The sequence below is a fragment of the Leucopleurus acutus genome (assembly GCF_964270905.1).
Source record: "Leucopleurus acutus genome assembly, chromosome: 3".
Lineage (NCBI taxonomy): Eukaryota > Metazoa > Chordata > Mammalia > Artiodactyla > Delphinidae > Leucopleurus > Leucopleurus acutus.
Window position 1 is genome coordinate 119,701,103 of NC_139145.1, and position 19,286 is coordinate 119,720,388.

Consider the following 19,286-nt stretch of genomic DNA (forward strand, 5'->3'; position numbering starts at 1 on the left):
CCATCTCGACTTCTGGAGTCTCAGGCGGTCCTAGAAAGAAAGAATGCAGTTTGGAGAGGAGGGTGCGGAAGGATGAAGGAAGCAGCTGGTGCTTGGGCTGTTGCTTGTTCGCCTCCCAGAATCCCTAAAATTTTATTTCTGGAAACTTCATCCGGGGCGCTAGCATGAGGGTGCATCAGTCCCTATCTACCCAAGACCAGCTTTGTGCCTGGGATACACGAATCGGAGCCTTCTAGAAAACTCTAGAACATTCTCTTGGTCTTTTTCTGCTAAAGTTGTGGCTACCTTTTGCTTTATTTTCTCCCTCAACTGCTTCATTTGCAGGTGGCTTTGAGGGGAGCAGAGCCTGGCCTGGGTCCAGCCGGGTCTGTGCTTCCTGCATTGAGCTTCTGCCTAGCTGGTGGCAGTGCTCTGTGGTTTGTATTATAGGAGGCATGAGAGAGCATTCTTCTCTGTTGGGTTTGGTTTTACCTTCCCCAGCCTCAGGTCTTCAAGGAGAAATATAGGCCTGCATGTCTAAGTTCAGCCTAGTTTGCAGACAAAGCCCTGGAGTCATTCTGGATGAACTAAAACGAGGCCCCGGTGCGTTCCTGAAATCTTACCCAGCCAAGCTAACTTGGGTCTGCTTTGAGCTTCCAAGAGGGGAAGTTTGCCCCACTGAACTCTACTCTCACACCCTTGACCTCAAGTGGTTTTCTTGGCAGAAGAAACTTCTAGCAAGACAGAGTTTCTAAAACATTCTTTCATTCTGAAAGGTCAGTGGGGGACTTTGCTTAGCCAAGATAATATTTCTGCTGTGGCATTGTGGGTTTCATTTGATAGGTTAGGACCAAATATGGACAAAATGCATGACTGCCTTGTGGGCTCTGCACAAACAGCTGCCCTGCAAAAGTCACCTTAGATGCATCCAGAAAGGAGGTGCCTGCCTAGTGCAGGAGCCATCAACAAGGAGCTTGAGCTGAGAGTCAGCCACCAGGGGGGCCATGTGCTAATTTCAGGGACTCCTACATGTGTGGAAGAGGAATCAGAAATGCATTTTAGAACACGTAAAAATTCTGTAAGATGGTAGAAAATGAACTCAAAATGGATGAAACAGCCTAGTATCTGAAATAGGTCTTGTTTGAATTAGGAAGCAAAATGCATTTTAATTAAAAGAGTCAGCAAACAGTGAGAGGTAGTATTTACTGAGCACTTGTTAAGTGCCAGGTACTGTACTTCTCATTTAATCCTCTTCAACAACTGTAAGAGCTACCTATGGGTATCGTTACTCCAGATTTGCAGATGAAGACACCAAGCCATGGGAATTCACCCAGCATCTCTGTCTCTAGCACCTGAGCTCTTGAACACAACTATCAAGACTACTCCCTCTTTCCCTTCACCCAGCAGCTCCGCAGGTCCCCTCTCTGAGATTTCATTGATCTTATTAAAGACACAGCAGCTTCCTTTGTTCCCTAAGCTGTGTCCAGTCTCTCATTTACTTGAGGTCTAGGCCAGCCCACATGTGAATTTCACTTTGTTCATAGAATTCTCTTTAGAGAATTCCAAAAACAGTGATAAGTAGGTGCTAACTAGATCATAACCAAGTATAGGGACAATCTTGAGAAGAAAGATGCTGAAGTAAATTTTAAACCCATCAAGAAAATAGTTTTTATTAATTTAATACTTTTAAACTCAGTTTGAATATGCAACACATTTTAAAAATTCATCTTCTTAGGAGGACATTAAAATTTAGATCTCTTCATTAGCATAAATCCATACTCATCTGCAATCATCTAGACTAGACAGTATTCCAGTTAGAAAGAGCCCCCGGGTTCTCATGTCCCAGCACTTCAACTTGAGATGAGGAAGCCTTCGCCAGGAAAGGCTGCGGGACTCATCTAAGGTTATGCAGCCAGTAAGCAGCTGGACAGAGACCCAAACTCACCCTTTAGTGCCATGGGCTCACCTAAACTGAGGAGTGGTACTCTCTTACCATGTCCCAAATTAAAGAAATGAAAATATAGGCAGAGGGAACCTTGGAGCCCCTCCTGCCTTGGGTCACTATGACTATCAGGCCGTATGGGTTTTATAAGATACAGTTGTTAGCTAAATGACTTGTTCTAAACCTGTAATAACCTAGTTTTAATACCATGGTTCTGGGTCCTTCCAAAAGTCATTCTGGGTCAAGATTTCTTGCAACGGCCGTTTCAGACAAGCACTGGTTAGTCAGGATTAGATAATACTCTACTCACGCCGAGAGTCCCCAGAAGTGCTTTCAGTTGAGGGCATTGATGCTTACGTATTAAAACACTTCGCAAACAGCAAGGGAACTAGAAAATCTTCTTCTTTCCCCTTTTCTAATTCAGAAAGCTTTCCTCTGCCGAATTGCTCTATCAGACAGAAGCCGGCTTGGAGGCTCCGTAGCCAAATCACAGAGGCCACTGTGGCCCGTGGGAGCCCAGGGGACCATCTCAAGAGGCGATTATCGAGTTGTAATTTTTTGAAGTGTGGATGTGAGTTGTTCTTCTTGGATTTTCAAATCCATTAATGAGGACTCAAGAGGACATTGGTTTTCATATGGGAAATGATATTATCAGCTTAAGGGGTTTTGTTTTTTCATTATCACGAAAGCCGGATTAGACTCATTGCACATACCATTCATTCCACGGTGCTCTTACCAAAGTCTTATTAATCCCTGAGAACTGTTACCGTAGAATTAACCCCAGCAGCAGCAGGAACAACAAAACCAGTAGCTTTCTTTTCCTGTAGCAGTCTGGCTAGTTTATGGTTTTTAGAAGAAAAAAAGGATTACGTAATCAACGCTTTTCAAGAAAATAGTGGTTTAACAAGGCTACAGGCACACCATTTGGAACTCAACATCTTTCACCAAATCCTTCGTGGATTTATGTGGCAGAGAGAAAAGCAAAGACTACTGTCCTGATGAAAGTCTGCTACCTGCTAACCACGGTTCTTTTGCGTCTTGACCCCTCCCAGGGCGTGAAGGAGCACAAATGCGGGATCTGCGGGCGGGAGTTTACTCTGCTGGCCAACATGAAGAGACACGTGCTAATCCACACCAACATCCGCGCCTACCAGTGTCACCTGTGCTACAAGAGTTTCGTGCAGAAACAGACCCTCAAGGCGCACATGATCGTCCACTCGGATGTGAAGCCCTTCAAATGCAAGGTGGGCGGCTGCCTGGGAGGAGCATGGAGAGGGAGGGCTCAGAGGGCTGTGCAGGTGCGCAGGAGGAATCTCCAGGGAACCTTCTACTCAGTCTCATCAGAGGGACCTCTGCGGCTCAGAGAGGTCTGTGGCCAAGCCCAGGCCTGTCTGCTGCTCTGTGCCTCTCTCCACCGCAGCTGTGCTCAGCTGAGCCCTAGGAGCTGCCCTGTGTGTCTCGTTGTGGAATCGGTGCACAGGGCGTGGAGACAGCCAGTGCAGGGAGCGCTGAGGCTGGAAGGCCCATTTGGGGAATGAGGTCGTTAAAGGATGAAGGCGGTGTGAGAGCTGGTGCTCTAGAAAGCAGCAGTCAGGTGTAGCCCTCTTCCCCTTACAAGCCAGTGAGTAGAACACAGAGAGGAGTCAGAGAAGCTTCCAGCTCTGTCCCCTTCCCTTCCCACTCCCCCCCCCCACCCCGCTCCTGCCCTCCGCACACTTGGACTGAGCACTGTAATTTGAAGGCAGGTCTCCCGGAGGGGATGGAAGAGATTCCAAGGCTAGCCCCTCAGGTGGCCTCAGAGATGCTTGCGTGGGCAGAGGAACAACTGTGTGCAAGGTCAGCTGAGGTGCTTCTCGTTTATTCCTGAATATGATGGAGCATCTTCGTTACAATCTCTGTGTCACATTAACTTGGTGGGGTTTTTATTTCATGCGCTAAGGTAAAGTGTGAGCTGGAGATGTGTAAAGCCCAAGGTGCTGACGGGTACGCCGCAGAAATGCTCAGGCTTCCCAGGCTGGCTCCCCTCCCCTCATTGTTTCTCTCCTCCACTTCTAAGATGAGAAGGAATCTTGCTCAGGATTGGGCAGTTTAATTCAAGGAAGGTACTGGCAAGTGACACCTCAGTCACAGGAGAGGGCTGAGGGGGAAGCAGAGGGAAATCGCCACGTTCAGATATCGTTAGAGCCTTTCTGTTTGAAATGGATTTGCCTTCTCTCTGTCCTGCGTGTCTGATGGGGTCCCAATGATATTCTTTGTCAATGCCTGTTCCTGGAGTAGGGTTCCCTGCTTCCAGGGGCTGTTCCTGCCTTAATCCCTCAGCAGCATGTGCCCCCAGTTGAAGGAACCCCCTGTGAAGCTGACTTCTTTCCTGTGCTGGCCACTCCTGGACGGGGTGAGAGGGGTCAGGAGCCAGAGCTTCCCTAGACCTGTGTGGGCATTCTCCGGAGGTGGGGGAGGGAGGGGTCTCCCTCCAGCCCTTTTCCTGCCACCCACTTGTGTTTCCCCTCCTTTCCTTCAAGTTCCCAGTGGTTTGAAAGTCAATTTATGTCCATCTTGAGTGATCTGAGCTGAAGGGGGAGGAAGCTGCGTGCAGGATGGTGTACGTAATTCGCAGGGCCTGGTGGGAAATGAACACGGGGCCCCCTTGTTCAGATGCTGTGCAGAATTTCAAGATGGTGAAAGCAGAGCGTAAACACCAAACCCGGGACACTTCTGAGTCCAGGGCCTCGAGTGACCACATAGGCCACATACCCGTCAAGCCAGGCCTGACTGCGGGACCCTGTGGACTCTACAGACCAGCTCTTCTGTCTGTCTCCCTTTAGACACGCCTTTGGTTTCCCTTTCCCCTCGCTGAGTCCCTTGAATGCTTCACTTTTTACAGAGCTGTTCCCGCCTGCCAGGGATTTACTGTCTCCTACAGTAGAGGTGCTATCAGCGGCTCATCGCCCCTCTTCATTCCTTGTGTTGAGTTTACTCTTGGGCTTCGAGCATGAACTGTATTTTTATGAGCTGGTGGTGGGGCACATAAAGTCGTTAAAATACGCAGGAGCCATTGCATAGTTCGTAGTCCCCCCAAAATCCACGTCCATCCAGACCAACCAGCTCCCTCCTCCACCTCACCAATTCAGGGCCAGCAGTAGTGGTTAAACCAGGCAGAAAACATCCCTGAAACAGAGGGATACGTCAGGGCAGAGCCAATGCAGGAGAAGGACTTGCCAGCTGTGTGTGATTTGGGGGCACAGAAGCAGTTCTGTTTCTCTACCTCAAGGGCCTCAGAGGGGCCTGGAAGATCTTGGACCAAGTGGTCCTTGAGGATTTAGAGTGTTCTCTCTGGTACCAGTGCATAGAGACGGGACGTGATGGGACATGATGGGCCCAATGATGACAGGCCTCCCTTCACCCCAATGATAGCGCACCACACATGGTTCAAAGGGTGTCTGCTGGTCAACTATACAGTTCAGAAACTCAATCTGACATCTCCTTGAGGGTGGATAAGGCTCCAGATATCTGGTCACACCATGAAACCCCATAAGAGAGGGGCTTGTAGCAGGAAATGCCAGCTGTGATAGAATACAGTTTAACTCTCCAGTGGGAGTTGGGCCTGGCACAGGAGTTGGACTGGTCATCTGCACAGGTCACTTCTTCCTGATGAGCAGGTTCTCTCAGGAGACCACGGGAGGTTGGAGGCTGCCTAGAAGGCAGTATGTATCATTTGAACAAAAAGAACTGGATGTTAAAGTGTATGTTTGTCAAACTTAGGTGGCCCTTCTCCATTCTTAGACATTCCTGAAATAAGAACAGGTGTCAGTCACCTCGATCAAGAGCCTCTGTCCCCTGGCGAGTGCCAGAACATACTGCCAGGTTCTTCCTCTCTTCGTCCCCGTCTCCCTGCACAGTGCCACCTGCTTGGTGTCCTCTTCATACCATCGCCCTTCTTCATTTCAAAGGAATTTCAGAGCGTGACTGAATTTGCAGATTATGTAATGGGGCCCTGTGTATTTATAAACTAGCTCCAGATCCCACTGTGGGATAGGCCATCTCCAGACGGTGTCCTGGGGACTTTGCTTCTTACTCACGTTGTGCTGTATTCTTGGAAATCTGGCCCTGGGTAGGGGTTGCTGGGGTCTGAGAGTTGGGAGAGGAACAGAGGGCCATTTGCCCGTCACCGTGCAGTTCACAGCCCTCAGAGAAGAGTGGATGGCTGGCTACACGGTGATGCTGGAGAACGGGCCCAGACAACTACACCCGAGCTCTGTTGCGGTTACGGGGAAGGGTTGTTATTGCATTTATGGGACTGACACGGCTGGAAAAAAGAGGCAGACCTTGCTCCAGCCATATTCCAAGGGTTGGCTCCATCTCCTGTACCCCAAAACTTGCCAAAAAAAAAAAAAGGGAGACTCTTTAAGTAACAGATTCTAATTTCCTGGGATTCTCACCACTAAAAATTCTTCCTAACATAAATCCCTCCCGCTGTGGCCACATGAACTGGTTCTCTCTGGCCCTGGCTCAGTGGAAACAGCTGTCCACAGCAAACAGAAACATTCGTTTACTGCGGGATTAGGCATTAACAATAGGATGGAAAATTCGAGGAGGAAAGGTTTCTGGTATTTTTTTCTTCTTATAAAAAAATTACTGCCCTTCTGGGTTCTTTTGCTATTGGCTCGACTTCTGGACTCCTTGCTTCTTGGAGCCAGCTGGAGTTTCTCCAGAGACCTGCGCCTGTAGACTTAAGCCACGTTTCAGAAATACGCTTCCCAGATTCTGCGCAAGCACGCAGGGGTTGACTTGGATGCTCTCCTCGTAGCAGCCACACTCCATAATAGCAAAGAACCAGCTGCTGTCTTTGGGAAACCTGTCCAGGAAAAGCAGTCATCCAGAATTTCCGGGACAAATTCTCCTTTGAGATGGGTGAAGCCGGGAGCTGCCGATGTTATGAATCACCAGGTCATCTGCAGCCTGGCCCAAAGCAGAGGGCTGAAGGCTGAGGCAAGAACACATAGAAAAGGATGAGGTCTCCCTGAAAAGGGTCCCCGCCGCCTCCGCCAAACTGGCTCCATCTCCCCCTCCAGCTCTTGGATGCTCCATCGGGGAGAAACCCAGTGGGGACTTGCAGGGGCCCAGTGCTTGGGATCAGGGTTCTCAGGCTGGCATGGAGGGGGTTAAGGCAGTGACCAGATAGCAGCCTTTTGGCAGCAAAGCCCTCCTCAGCAGAAGGAAGGATATAGCTGTATGAACTGCCTGCTTAACAATGCCCCGCATGTCCCCAGGGGCCTGCCTGCAAATAGATTTCATCTTGCTTTCTCTTGTACTTTTCAAAGCTTCCTGTTTTCTCACGGTCCTTTTGGACAGTTTACAGTCTCTCTCTCCCTCCCTCCCTCTCTCTCCCTTTGAGGAAAGGAACACCCTTCTTATTAAAAGAGAGAGAGAGAGAGAAGGATGTAAGGGAAGGGCAGTTTAGCGGAGGCCATTCTCCGAGGCTGCAGGCTGCAGCTCTTTGACCTTTCCTCTCAGAATAGGGAAACACAGGCTTCCTGGTGCATCGCAGTCTCAGTAGTGTGCCTCTTTTTGGCTTTGTGGGCCTCTGGCCCCAGCCCAGTGGTTGCCCACTGCCATCGCTCTGCCTCTGTGCACAGCGACTTCTCTGTGACTCTGGCTGTCAGCGCTGTCTCTGGGACTCACAGGAAGTTGCCTGGACCCGGGAGGGAAGGGGCATCAGGAGGCCAGAATTAGGAGCTTCTATGAAGATAAGGGGACAGGGCCTCTGCCAGCTGTTTAAAGGGCTGACGGAGGATCAGAGAGCCAGATAATAGGATCCCCAAAGCCTGCAATCTAGGATGAATCTTCTCTTTCCATCCACATTCCCAGGGCTGCCTCAGCCACACCTGCTTACATTTCTCTTATGCCTCAAGTAACCTGGCAGGTATTTACTCAATACCTTAATATTGAGATCCTTCCTCAATATTCCTTCCACATAATTTGGTTTAAAAAGACAGTACCCTTATCCACGAAGAACTTACCATTTCTAGAATGTAAAATGTACATGATAATGATAGTCTAAGAGCTAATATTTATTGAGCTCTTACTATTTGCCAATCCCTTTACCTGAATCAAAAACCTTCATAGGAGGGGCTTCCCTGGTGGCTCAGTCGTTAAGAATCCGTCTGCCAATGCAGGGAACACGGGTTCGAGCCCTGGTCCAGGAAGATCCCACATGCCGCGGTGCAACTAAGCCCATGTGCCACAACTACTGAGCATGCGCTCTAGAGCCCACGAGCCACAACTACTGAAGCCTGCATGCCTAGAGCCTGTGCTCCACAACAAGAGAAGCCACTGCAGTGAGAAGCCCGCGCACCGCAATGAAGAGTAGCCCCCTCTCACTGAAACTAGAGAAAGCCCGTGTGCAGCAACGAAGACCCAATGCAGCCAAAAATAAATAAATTTATTTTTTTTAAAAAAAGCCTTCATGGGAAACTAAGATTATCATCGACATTTTACAGAAGAGAAAGTGGAGCAAGTTCTGTATCCCTCTGGGGTTTCACCACTGCCTCTCTGTTCTGCCATCTCAAAGCCTAATGATCCATGCAACCCATTTTTAAAGGACAGTTCAAAACATTTGTTCCAATTTCCTATTACATCTTGAGGTCCATCTCTCTATATATATTTATTTACTTATTTTGGGCTGCATTGGGTCTTTGTTGCTGTGTGTGGGCTTTCTCTAGTTGCGGTGAGCAGGGGCTACTCTTCGTTGTGGTGTGCGGGCTTCTCATCGCGGTGGCTTCTCTTGTTGCGGAGCACAGGCTCTAGGCGCAGGGGCTTCAGTAGTTGTGGCGCACGGGCTCAGTAGTTGTGGCTTGCGGGCTCAGTAGTTGTGGCTTGCGGGCTCTAGAGTACAGGCTCAGTAGTTGTGGCACATGGGCTTAGTTGCTCCGCGGCATGTGGGATCTTCCCGGACCAGGGGTCCATCCCGTGTCCCCTGCATTGGCAGGCATATTCTTAACCACTGTGCCACCAGGGAAGTAAGCAACAGACTTCCACCTCTATCTTTAAAATTAGGTATAAAAGTGGGTATTGGTGGAAAAACTGATATTTAATGTCAGAAGCACACTAATACTGCTCATTAGAGCAACTGAGAGTTCAAAAGGGCTGGACTGGTTGAGATGACCACCTGCAAGATGACATCTGACTCCTTATCACTGCAGCAGCTTCCTGTACCAATACTGTGCCTTTAATCTCCACAGACCTTGGCAGCAGGTGATTCAGCAAGTCTTGACTTGGGCAAGCTCTTAGCCTCATGTCTCATGATGAAAGCGGGCCTTGTAGATGACTGCTTTTCCCAGGAGAAGAAACTATAGAGTTTTGATGCTCCCTCCCAACTTTTCTTCCTTCCTGTCTACTCCTCTCCTCTACTACAAGGATTCTGCTTAGAGCTCACTCACACTCAAACCCCACCTGAGGGTGCCGTCTTTAATTGCCCCAATCCTCCTTCTGTGGCCCCTCTTCACTCGTGGTGACTGAGAGACCTCTCCAAATTTCACAGACACAAAATATATCCATTCATTTGTGTATAGTTATGTGAGGACAGTCCTCTGAGAAGGATGAAGAGGCCAGGTGTTCTGGATAAGGACCGAAGGGCTTTGTGGAAGGGTCAGAGGCTGAGAGGAAGAAGCTAAGGGTCCCAACCGCTGAGATGTGAGTGGTGTCCAAGTACTTCAGGTCCTGAGTTAATTGTTTCTGTCCTCCTGCCACTGAGGATTTTGGTTTGCAAACTAACGTGTATAGCTTTAAAGGGGGCGCGCGAGAGTTGGCGATGGCTGCTTTGTGGAATTTTTGCATAAGGACGTGATATTTTTCCTGACTTGGTTGTTTATTTCCTAACCATATACTTAGATATTCATTAAGTGTTACTACGTGTGTAGCCCTGTGCTTGATACTGGGGTTGGCCTCAGAGAAGAGGAAGGTAGTTCTTATGTTTCTGAATACTACCTGGGACACCTTTTAGTGCCCTAAACATCTCTCAGAGTTGAGACATTATTGCTTAGCCCTGGGAAAGCTCTCCATTGGCTATCAGTAGGCTACCATGAACCATGAAGGGTAACTCTGGTATATAAAAATTAAATTTTATCCACAGCAACAAAATGAGTCTTCTTTACCAATCACACATCAGATAATATAGCTGACCAGCCACGTTCCACAGTACATCTTCTTCCCTGAGGCTGTAGGCCTTGACTTCAGGAGACAATATCATTTATTAAAATGATAAAACATCCTAATGTCCCCATATACCACTAAAATGTCCCAGGAAGTTCAGTACCGAATGAATTGATCCAGAAAAGCATTAGAGTAGAAAACACACACTCAGCTATGATGATCATAAAAGGTTGCTTTTCTGAGGCTGCAGAAGAATCTGGAAGATACCCAGCAGTAGCCCTCTTCATGTGTGCACACGTGTGTTGGGTGGAGGTAGGGTGACGGGGGAAGGGGGCTGCGACCTCAGGCAGGTGAACTACAGGATCTGCTCTAACCCCAGGGTTACAGCAGTTGCAGCAGCAACAAGCAGTGGATCATTATCACAATAGTCATAGTTACTGTGCCTGTAGTTTAAGGTTGATTGAAGTGTCTGAACATATTTAATGAGGAGACTTTATTCTTGTGTCAAAACAAAATCAAAAGGCACTCCACATATTCTTCAAGGTTAGGCTAAAATTTCATCTCCTTTATAAAATCCATTCAGACCAATCCAGCTTCTAATACCTCAGCAACCACAGATGATGACTAAAAGTGGAATATCACCCTCCATGGAAGTCATTGAAGGAAAGAGGAACCCATTTCTTCCTTCAGTTCTCTCCGTCTGGCCTATAGGACCATGAGACCCATCCAGGCTTGGACTACTGCAGTGGCCTAATTGACCTTCCAATCTCTATCTCCCCTCCACCTACATGTCTTGTGCTTAACTACCCATGGCTTTTGCTGTTTTCAGATCTTCTGCTGCGATGTGCCTCACCCCTTCACTCACTCAACAGAGGCTTACTAAGGAACTGTCATGGGTCAAGCCTGGTGCTAGGCAGGGATTATAACCAAAAGGCAGGCAGAGCCTTCAGAGATGCTGCAGTCTAATGAAGGACAGTTCAGCTCAGCAAGTCCAGCAGCAGCATTGCCCCAAACAATCAGAACTGTCCCATGAACCAAATGAGATATATCTGTTCTAGAATGACCCATGACTGGAAATACCTAATGTAGAAGCTCTAGGTTCAATTTTTTTTCTTAGCCAGGATGGAGAACTGGATAAACTAAGCTAATAAAGAGAACTCTACCAGAACTCTCACACATGGGCAAAACTGAGCCACCGGCTGATATATCTTTATAAATCGTCTCGGTTGAGAATAAAGAGAAAGCAGGTATCCATACTTTCCCCTAAATTAGACCCACTCTCTCAGCTTTTCCCCTCTTGGGTCACCTTTTCCAAATGAACGTGGTGAGGGGTGCTCTGAATACTGAGTGTGGGGTACCAGTATGCTGAGTTCATTCTCGCTAGTAAGGAAGTAAAAAGGGAAAAAGTACGTAAAACCCCCCAATAGGAATCATTTAAAAACACAGAACCAGCCGTTTATTATTCATGCATGGATTATCTGTGACAAATCTGTAATCCCAGGATGGCTTCCTCTTCCTGCCCCGCATTCTTTTAGGCTAATCTCCCAAGGTCACAGTTGTTAGGTGTACCCATTCTTCCAAGGCCAGCTCAGCTCTCACCTCCATAGCCACCTGAAGAAAACATTGTCTTCATTAATAAAAGTTCACCCCAGAACCTCCACAATGGCCCTGAAAACATCTCTCGGTGAGAAAGGAAGACCGGTGTCAGCTTCGGAGGATGCCGTACCCCGCATCCTCTCTCTGGGCACCTCTTGCCTCATACCACTACCCTCACGACATGAGCCTCTGAGGGTGGGAAGGGAAAAGGGAAGGAGAATGTTCCTCCCTTAATGCTCTGGTCCCAGCACAGACACAGAATCCTTCTTTGCATTCCTCACAGCACAGTCAAGGAAAGGCTGGAGCTTCCACACCCTGCTGTGCTGAAGCTTGGGGACAAGAAAAGCAAGGAAAGCACCCCAGAGCAACTGCTTCTGTCTTACACCATCTGCATCTGCACACATTGCCTTTGAAAAGGCAGTTCTGTTCTTCCCAAAGGAGCTGGAGAACTGCTGTGGTCCATCATGTATTTGCAATTTGATGGAAATAGAAATTTTTAAAAAGTGAATAAAATATGTTTGCTTTTTGTATACCTAGGATGATATTTTCAGTACTTCAGATCTCTACCCAGAGAAAAGACACACTCCTTCCTTTTAACTCTGAAATCCATCCCCAAAGTTAGCAAATTTAAAAATTAGAAAAGCATTGCCTGATAGAGTCTAACAGAAGAGTTATACTGGGGGGACACAGTATGATGTGGTGATTGACGGTGTGGCCTCTGGTGTCCGAGGACCTGAGTTTATTATCCCAGCTCCAGCTGTGAGCCTTGGCCAGTCTTTACTCTTAATCCCTCAGTTTGTCCATCTGTAAAATAGGGATGAGAACAGCACCCATCTCATAAGACTGATGTGGGTTAAATGAGATATCCCATGGCAGACTTGGGACAGTGCCTTCCATATTGTAAACACTCCATAAATATTAAACAAGTCATCGTATCCTCATCATTCAAGTGAAGCACACTTTGAGCAATTGCTTTCAGAGCAGCTTTTCTCCTTTCCAAAAGGTTGCGTTCAAAAGAAGCTTTAATAGCTTTGCAATTTTTACCTTGAGTTTAAAAATCCCAATACAACAGGAGTAAAATCTCGTGAATCCAACCCTACCGGTTCTACCTCTGAGCCTGGGCTCGATCCAGCCCCTCCTTGACTTCCATGGGGACAGTTTCTTCGGAAGCAACTTAAAAATGCCAAGATCCAGACAAAGTAGCGACACATCCGTCCTCACACAGGCCTGGGTGTGGTCACCTGGGCAGGGTCCCCGCCTTTGAGTAACCTGTGTCCTCTTCATCACTGTCTTCACAGCTGTGTGGGAAGGAATTCAACCGGATGCACAACCTAATGGGCCACATGCACCTGCACTCTGACAGCAAACCCTTCAAGTGCCTCTACTGCCCCAGCAAGTTCACCCTGAAGGGGAACCTGACACGCCACATGAAAGTGAAGCATGGGGTCATGGAGCGGGGCCTCCACTCTCAAGGTAATCACCCTTCCAGGCCAGTGAGGAACAAACGGGAGCTGAACTTGTCTTTAGGGAGCTTTACTTTGGGGGGTTATTCTTACCGTCATAAAAGGGAGCATAATTCTCAAGACCACAGCAGAGTAGCGGGAGCAGGTTGGCAGTGTTGCTGTAACACACGTAAAGCTGGTATCTGAAGGTAGTAAGTAAAAGTGAATTTTAGGAGGTAGGTTAGAATATCATAATGATGCCACTCGGTACCACTATTAGTTCTTTGTTCCAGACCCTGCAGCAGGTGCTTGGTCTCTGTGAATCTTTATAGTAGCTCCAGGGTGGAGGAACTTCTGTTACGAGGCTTTGAAATATTAACTTGCTCAACTGAAAAGTAGCAGACCGAGAATTTGAACACAGACCTTTCTGACTCCAAAGCCTTATTGTATCCCCTTTATCGCACTGCCGTTAAGGGGCAGGTCTGCTAGTTCTGCTGTCAGCAGAAGTGTGTCTGTAGCAGGCTAGGTCTCGTCTATCTGTTCACAACCAGAAACTCGCAAGGACAGTTGTCCTGCTTGGTAGGGCTGATTGGCCCATAGGCAGAGTAGTGAGTCTCCCTAGCTGAGCCCTAACTGAACTGATGAAAGTTTCTGCCTCCTTCATCTTCTCGGTCCCTTCCTTAGCAGTGAGGAGTTTATGTTCCGCACGTACTGGGTTCAGTAGGTTGTCCTTCAATAAATGGGCAGTAAATGCTTTCTGTCCAATGCAGTGTGCTATATGCCATGGCAGATACGAGGGGAATGAGACCACCTTCATTCGCCCTCTGGGAGGCCTGTGTGTGGGGAGAGAAGACACACATATACGTAACTTACAATATCATGCTAACTGACTGATATGTTCTGATTCACATGTGATCCAAGCACAGGGTGAAGCACTTAGATTTTATTGCTCGTCCCCAATATTCCACAAAGTAGACTGTGTAATTCTCATTTTATGTAAATGGAGACCAAGGCCAAGAGGTGTTACATAAACTGCTCAAGGTCAAACAGCAAGTCTGAAGGCAGAACTGAGATTCTAACTCAAGAATTTCTGGCTCAAGCTGGTGCTTACTGCACTGAGTAAAAGCATTGGGGGGGGGGGTGTTCACGTTTGCTGCTTCTCCTACCCCTTTACAAAAGAGGTGGTCAACTAGGCACCCGTATTCATGAATAGGATGCACGTGTGCACACCCAGCGTGAAACAAAATGATGGTAGCTTTCAGATTTCTCAAACACCCACTGAGTTTACGGTGACTCCTGGTTGAGAGGAAACTGTGATCATCATAAAACAAGGCCTAGAGTTTGTACAAAAGCCCTGAAAAAAATTCTGGTTAAAAAACAAAAGCACTTTATTTCCCTGAGAATGTTCTTTTCCTGAATCATTCTTTGCATCTCTGGTTGCCTGAGCTACTCCCCAAGCTAGGCCTGGATTCTTCCAGAATAGGTGAAGTATGCTCGGTCACCAGGGCTAGAGACATAGGAGGTGATGAGGAGACAGTCCTCCGTCTGAAAGCCTGACTTGGTCACCAGGACGTACCCCATACAGATACTCATATCCTAACAGGCAACTAAAGACTGTCATTCTTCTGGACAAATCAAGAGCATCACCATATATCAGAGAGTTGCTTTGAAAGTTTTTAACAGACTTTCAACAATTTTAATGTTTTCAACTACAAAAGGTGTTAGCATTTCTTCACTCTAGGTTTTGAAATGGCTCAAAAATCAAGACCCAGATTAAAAAGATCCTCCCTGTGCCCCTGACAAGATTAAAGCTACAGACAGCTTCATCGCCTGACCACACCATAAAGCAGGCAGCATTGGACCTCGGCTTCCTTTGTGCATCCCCGCCCCAGAAGCCTGCTTCCCCCTGTGCAGCAGGGTCTGGCCGCACCCCAGCCCCCTCCCTCCTATCCCTCTCTTCAGTCCTCCCCGCTGGTCCTCAGGGCCTGGCTGCTGGCTTACCACGGGCAGACACCTCCAAGATCAAATCAGGTGGAGCGCTGCCACATGCCTGTTGGCTGCTGAAAAGTCCATCCCTACAAGGGCCTTCAAACTGAAACTAAAAATGAGACCCTCTTACATCACATTGCCCAACAGCAAGGACCCTTGTGGTGGGACACAAGGGCTTTTGAGCTCCTCAGAGGACCTTCCTGCACCCTCCCTACCTACTCTGTCTGTGCTCAGGGGGCCCAGTTATGGGGTGGCCCCCTTGGTCCCAAATGGAATATCTGGGGTTTTTTTCAAGTTGAAAATATCTCTATTATTGTTTTATTTTTTTTCTTATGGTAAAATGTGTGCTCACTGTTAAAATAAAAAGAAATATATTCGAAGTGAAAAGGAAAATGTAAAAATCACCTCATAGTTAATCATTTTTGAGATTTTGGCATATGTCCTTCCAGATAGTTTTTGATATATAAAATAGAATCTACACTATTAATATATATGATAAATAATATATATGATAAATATATATTTCTTTTACTTAAAGTATATAGAGAATACCTTTTATGATCAGTAATAGGTCTCTACGTCTTCTACACATAGAAGTACCTTCTACACACGTAATACCTTCATTGTATGGAGGTACTGTTATTTATTTAAACAAACCTCTATCGTTAAATTGATAATTGTTTTCACAGTCTCACTATTAGAAGCGTGGTGATGAGCATCCTTACATATACATTTTGTGCACCTGCCAGACTGTTCTCATAGTTTAAATTCTCAGTAGTGTAACTGCTGAGTCAAAGGTGTGCTTATTTTTAAAGCTTTTCTTGCATGTTGCCAAATTCCCCTGGAAGGAGTCATACCGATGTAGACTCCATCTGTGACAGGGCCCATCTCTCTACAGCCTTCCTGGGGATTTCTCTGCTTTTCAAATGCAAAAGCAAGCTACACTAACCGGCCCTGGGTTCCGCCCAGCGACCTGAACGTTTCCCGGGGCCTGAACGTGCCTTTGCTCCGGCAGGTTTTGGAAGGGGGAGAGTTGCCGGGGCGCAGACGGCGGGGGGCCTGAGGAGCCTGCAGCAGGAGGAACCCTTCGACCTGTCCCAGAGGCGCCGGGCCAAGGGGCCAGCCTTCCAGCCGGATGCGGAGAGCGCCAGGGGCAGCTCCTGCCACGAGGAGGACGACGACGACAACTGCTGCGAGGCGGGGCGGGACAGCCCGGGCCTCGGCCCCCGCAGCCCGCCGCTCTGCGCGCCCCAGGACCTGTCCGCCAAGGCCGACCCGGGCCCCAGGGCGGAGGCGCAGGCGGGGGAGGACGCGCCGCAAGGGGACCTCCAGCCGAAGAGCCGGGCCAGCCCCCGGCCCGAGGGCGTCCGGGAGAGAGAGTTTGCCCGCAGAGACGAGTGTCCCGGCCTCCTCCGGGCCCTGCAGAGCGCTCGGCGGGGCCCCTCCTTTTCTGATTACTTGTACTTCAAGCACAGAGATGAGAGTTTAAAAGAATTACTGGAGAGGAAAATGGAAAACCAAGCAGTGCTTTTAGGGATCTAAGTGGACGGTTTAAAAATTACACTTGGAGAATGAGCACTAGGCTGTGCAAGTACAGCTTTCCGCATGAGCACTCGTTTGCTGGAGGCCGGAGAAGGGCACGAATCTTTACCAATGGCTCAGACTAAGTGAGCAGGGATGTCCTCACTCATGTAAACGCTTCTCAGGTCATTCACTGGGCCCTTGATTTTTAACACACATGCAAGGTCTTCTTCAATGTTATTTCGTGGATCTCCAGTGTAATAAACTGTACATATTCTTCTAGACATCTAACTGTAAGCTGATGCTGAGGTGCTTTTAGAAATTATATCTTCCATTGACTAATACGGTAAACTTCTTTCTAGTTGCAAAAATATGGTGCTTGACATGTTACCTTATTAATGACTCTTTAGTTGAATGTGTAAAAGGTATAGTATTTTTCCAGATAGATGAAAATATGAGTAGTTGTATATAGTTTAAAATTTGCTATATTAAATAATCAAAAAACGCCAGAAATGACACAGGAGGGTGAGTTATTGAAGAGGACGTTCTCAAGTAGTTGCTGCAGATATAAGATAGCATTTCAAGAGAATAAGAATAATTTTGACTAAGGAAAAAACAGCAATACTTAGATTCCTGCCTGGGTCTGCCTCATTTGGCTTCTGCTACCTTCATCAGATGTGGCATTTGGAGCATATTTTCAGATAGCCCGCCAGTGCTCAGCGTCTGCAGGCTAACCCCGTGTCCTGAGCAGAGCGCCCTCCTGGAGACCTTGCTCGAGGCTTCGTGCCCCGTAAAGCAGCTGCAGGAAGAGTTGTCACCCCATGAGCAGTGGATTTCTCCTCAGTGCTGGAGCTGGGTGGGGGGGAGGAATTCTCCCTGAAATTTAAGCTCTAAGTTATTTAGAGTATTAGAATCACCATAGGCTAATCACTAGTAAAGGATTTTCTGGGCTGTATTCTCAATGCTACCTGCACATTAGAATCATCTCAGGGAGCCTTTTAAAAAATACCGACGCTGGGGCCTGACGCCCTAAGGTCCTGATCTAATTGGTCTAGGGTGGAGCTCTAGCACTGATGACTTTCCAAGTTGCCCCAGATGACTCTTCTGTGCAGCCAGGGTTGAGAAAGATTGACTAGGCCAAAATAGTGGCTCTCAAGACCCCCTCCCAGGCACTCCATAAATATTTCAGCTTCTGGCTTTAGACTCATTAAGATAGAAAGCAGGAAACCTTGAAATCATACTGCTGACTTAGGCCTTTTTACCTGTTCTGTAAGAGCCTCACGAGAGGAAACACACACACACACACACACACTGTGTAAACACACACTTTTTGTACTAGAAATGATGCCTGTGTTGCTTATGGTCACTTAAATGTTTAAAAACACATAGCCAGCCTATAGTGACTAATTATTTCTTCCTAGATGTGTGAATCGTGAGTCCAGTGAGTGGTAGTGACTGTCAAGGGTGGGTCGAGCCCCACAGGTAGGCTTCCCTTAGGCACCGGCGTCTGACAAATAAAGCAGTGCTGACAGGATGTCACATATGTGTGACTGACCATAAGCAGTGACCCTCTGGTACTGTTTCTGTGTTTATGTAAAAACTGTCCCTTGGTAGTTTCAACTCGTATTTGTAGAGCTAGGTACTGTTTATTATTTGCTTCTTCTCCTCCCAAAGTTACCAGTACATTTCTTTAGACGACCTGGCCCATCTCTGCCTGTGGAATGCTGGCTTTTTCCTCTTGGCCAAGGTGCTTCCCCGTCAGCCTCATCTAGTTCTTGTCAGTCACACGTGCGCTTTGTCAATCCCTGATGCGTTCCTCCCGCTGCCTTGCTTAAGCCTCCTTCGCCCAGCCTCACCACCACTACAACGTGCCAAAGCTGCTTGTGTTGGCTACTGCCATCTATGCCCCAAGGTCAGAGCACCTGCAAAGGGGATGGTGAAGGGAAGAGTGTGGTTTTCTGTGGTTACCAGTACAACTCTGGGCCAAGAGTCCATCCAGATCTTCATAGGGACAATTTGCCTTCCATCCATTATTTTTAATGCAGCTCATCAGTGCCTCTGATGACATCACTCAGAGGCTGGCAGAGTGTTCTGTGAGGCCTCCTCCTAGGGTCCTGTTACATATTCATTCCTTCAGCAGCAAGGTGTTGAGGACCTGCTACAAAGGCTGCAGATTTCCAGTTTGTTCTGGGTGTGCGGAGCTGGAATAGGAACTAGAAAAACTAGAATAGCAAGCTATAGACTTTTCCACCCAAAACGAATCACGTGGGAGTGTTTGAGGAACAAGTTAATGTTGAGATGGAAAGAGTATGGTCTAGAATGCTGGTTTCCACATTGTGTGCTGAGAAGCAAGAGGTCCCTCTTAGGCCCTTCTAGAGCTGCCAGGGGAGGGAAAATTCTCAACCCATATCCCCACTTCACTCAGAGCGGCTCAAATTCCATCTGTTTTATGTGTTAGGCTTCCAAGTAAAATTTCATTTGGAGGAAGAGAAAAGGGTCTAGGAAAAGTCATAAAAAATTGTTATGGAATGTATTCTAAAGCCTGTTTTTCATTCTTGACTCTGGATATGAGAGACTTAATTAGATATAACCCACTGGTTCATATGCACTGACCTTCTGAGAACCAAGGCTAAAACCTTGGTTTTGTATGTGACCAACATCCTGGTTGG

General features: G+C 47.6%; 1 protein-coding gene across 2 annotated transcripts in view; it reads left to right on the forward strand.

Annotated features, from left to right (window-relative positions):
• ZNF366 (zinc finger protein 366) overlaps window positions 1-16,638 on the forward strand; it is a gene marked incomplete at its 3' end in the record, with an annotated part of 62,567 nt that extends 45,929 nt beyond the window's left edge. For both annotated transcript variants that reach the window (XM_082837500.1, XM_082837499.1), the window contains 3 exons: window positions 2,974-3,165; window positions 12,964-13,138; window positions 16,112-16,638. In XM_082837500.1, the coding sequence (XP_082693626.1) occupies window positions 2,974-3,165; window positions 12,964-13,138; window positions 16,112-16,638 (894 nt within the window). The remainder of the gene's footprint in view (window positions 1-2,973; window positions 3,166-12,963; window positions 13,139-16,111) is intronic.
• Window positions 16,639-19,286: the final 2,648 nt, after the last annotated feature.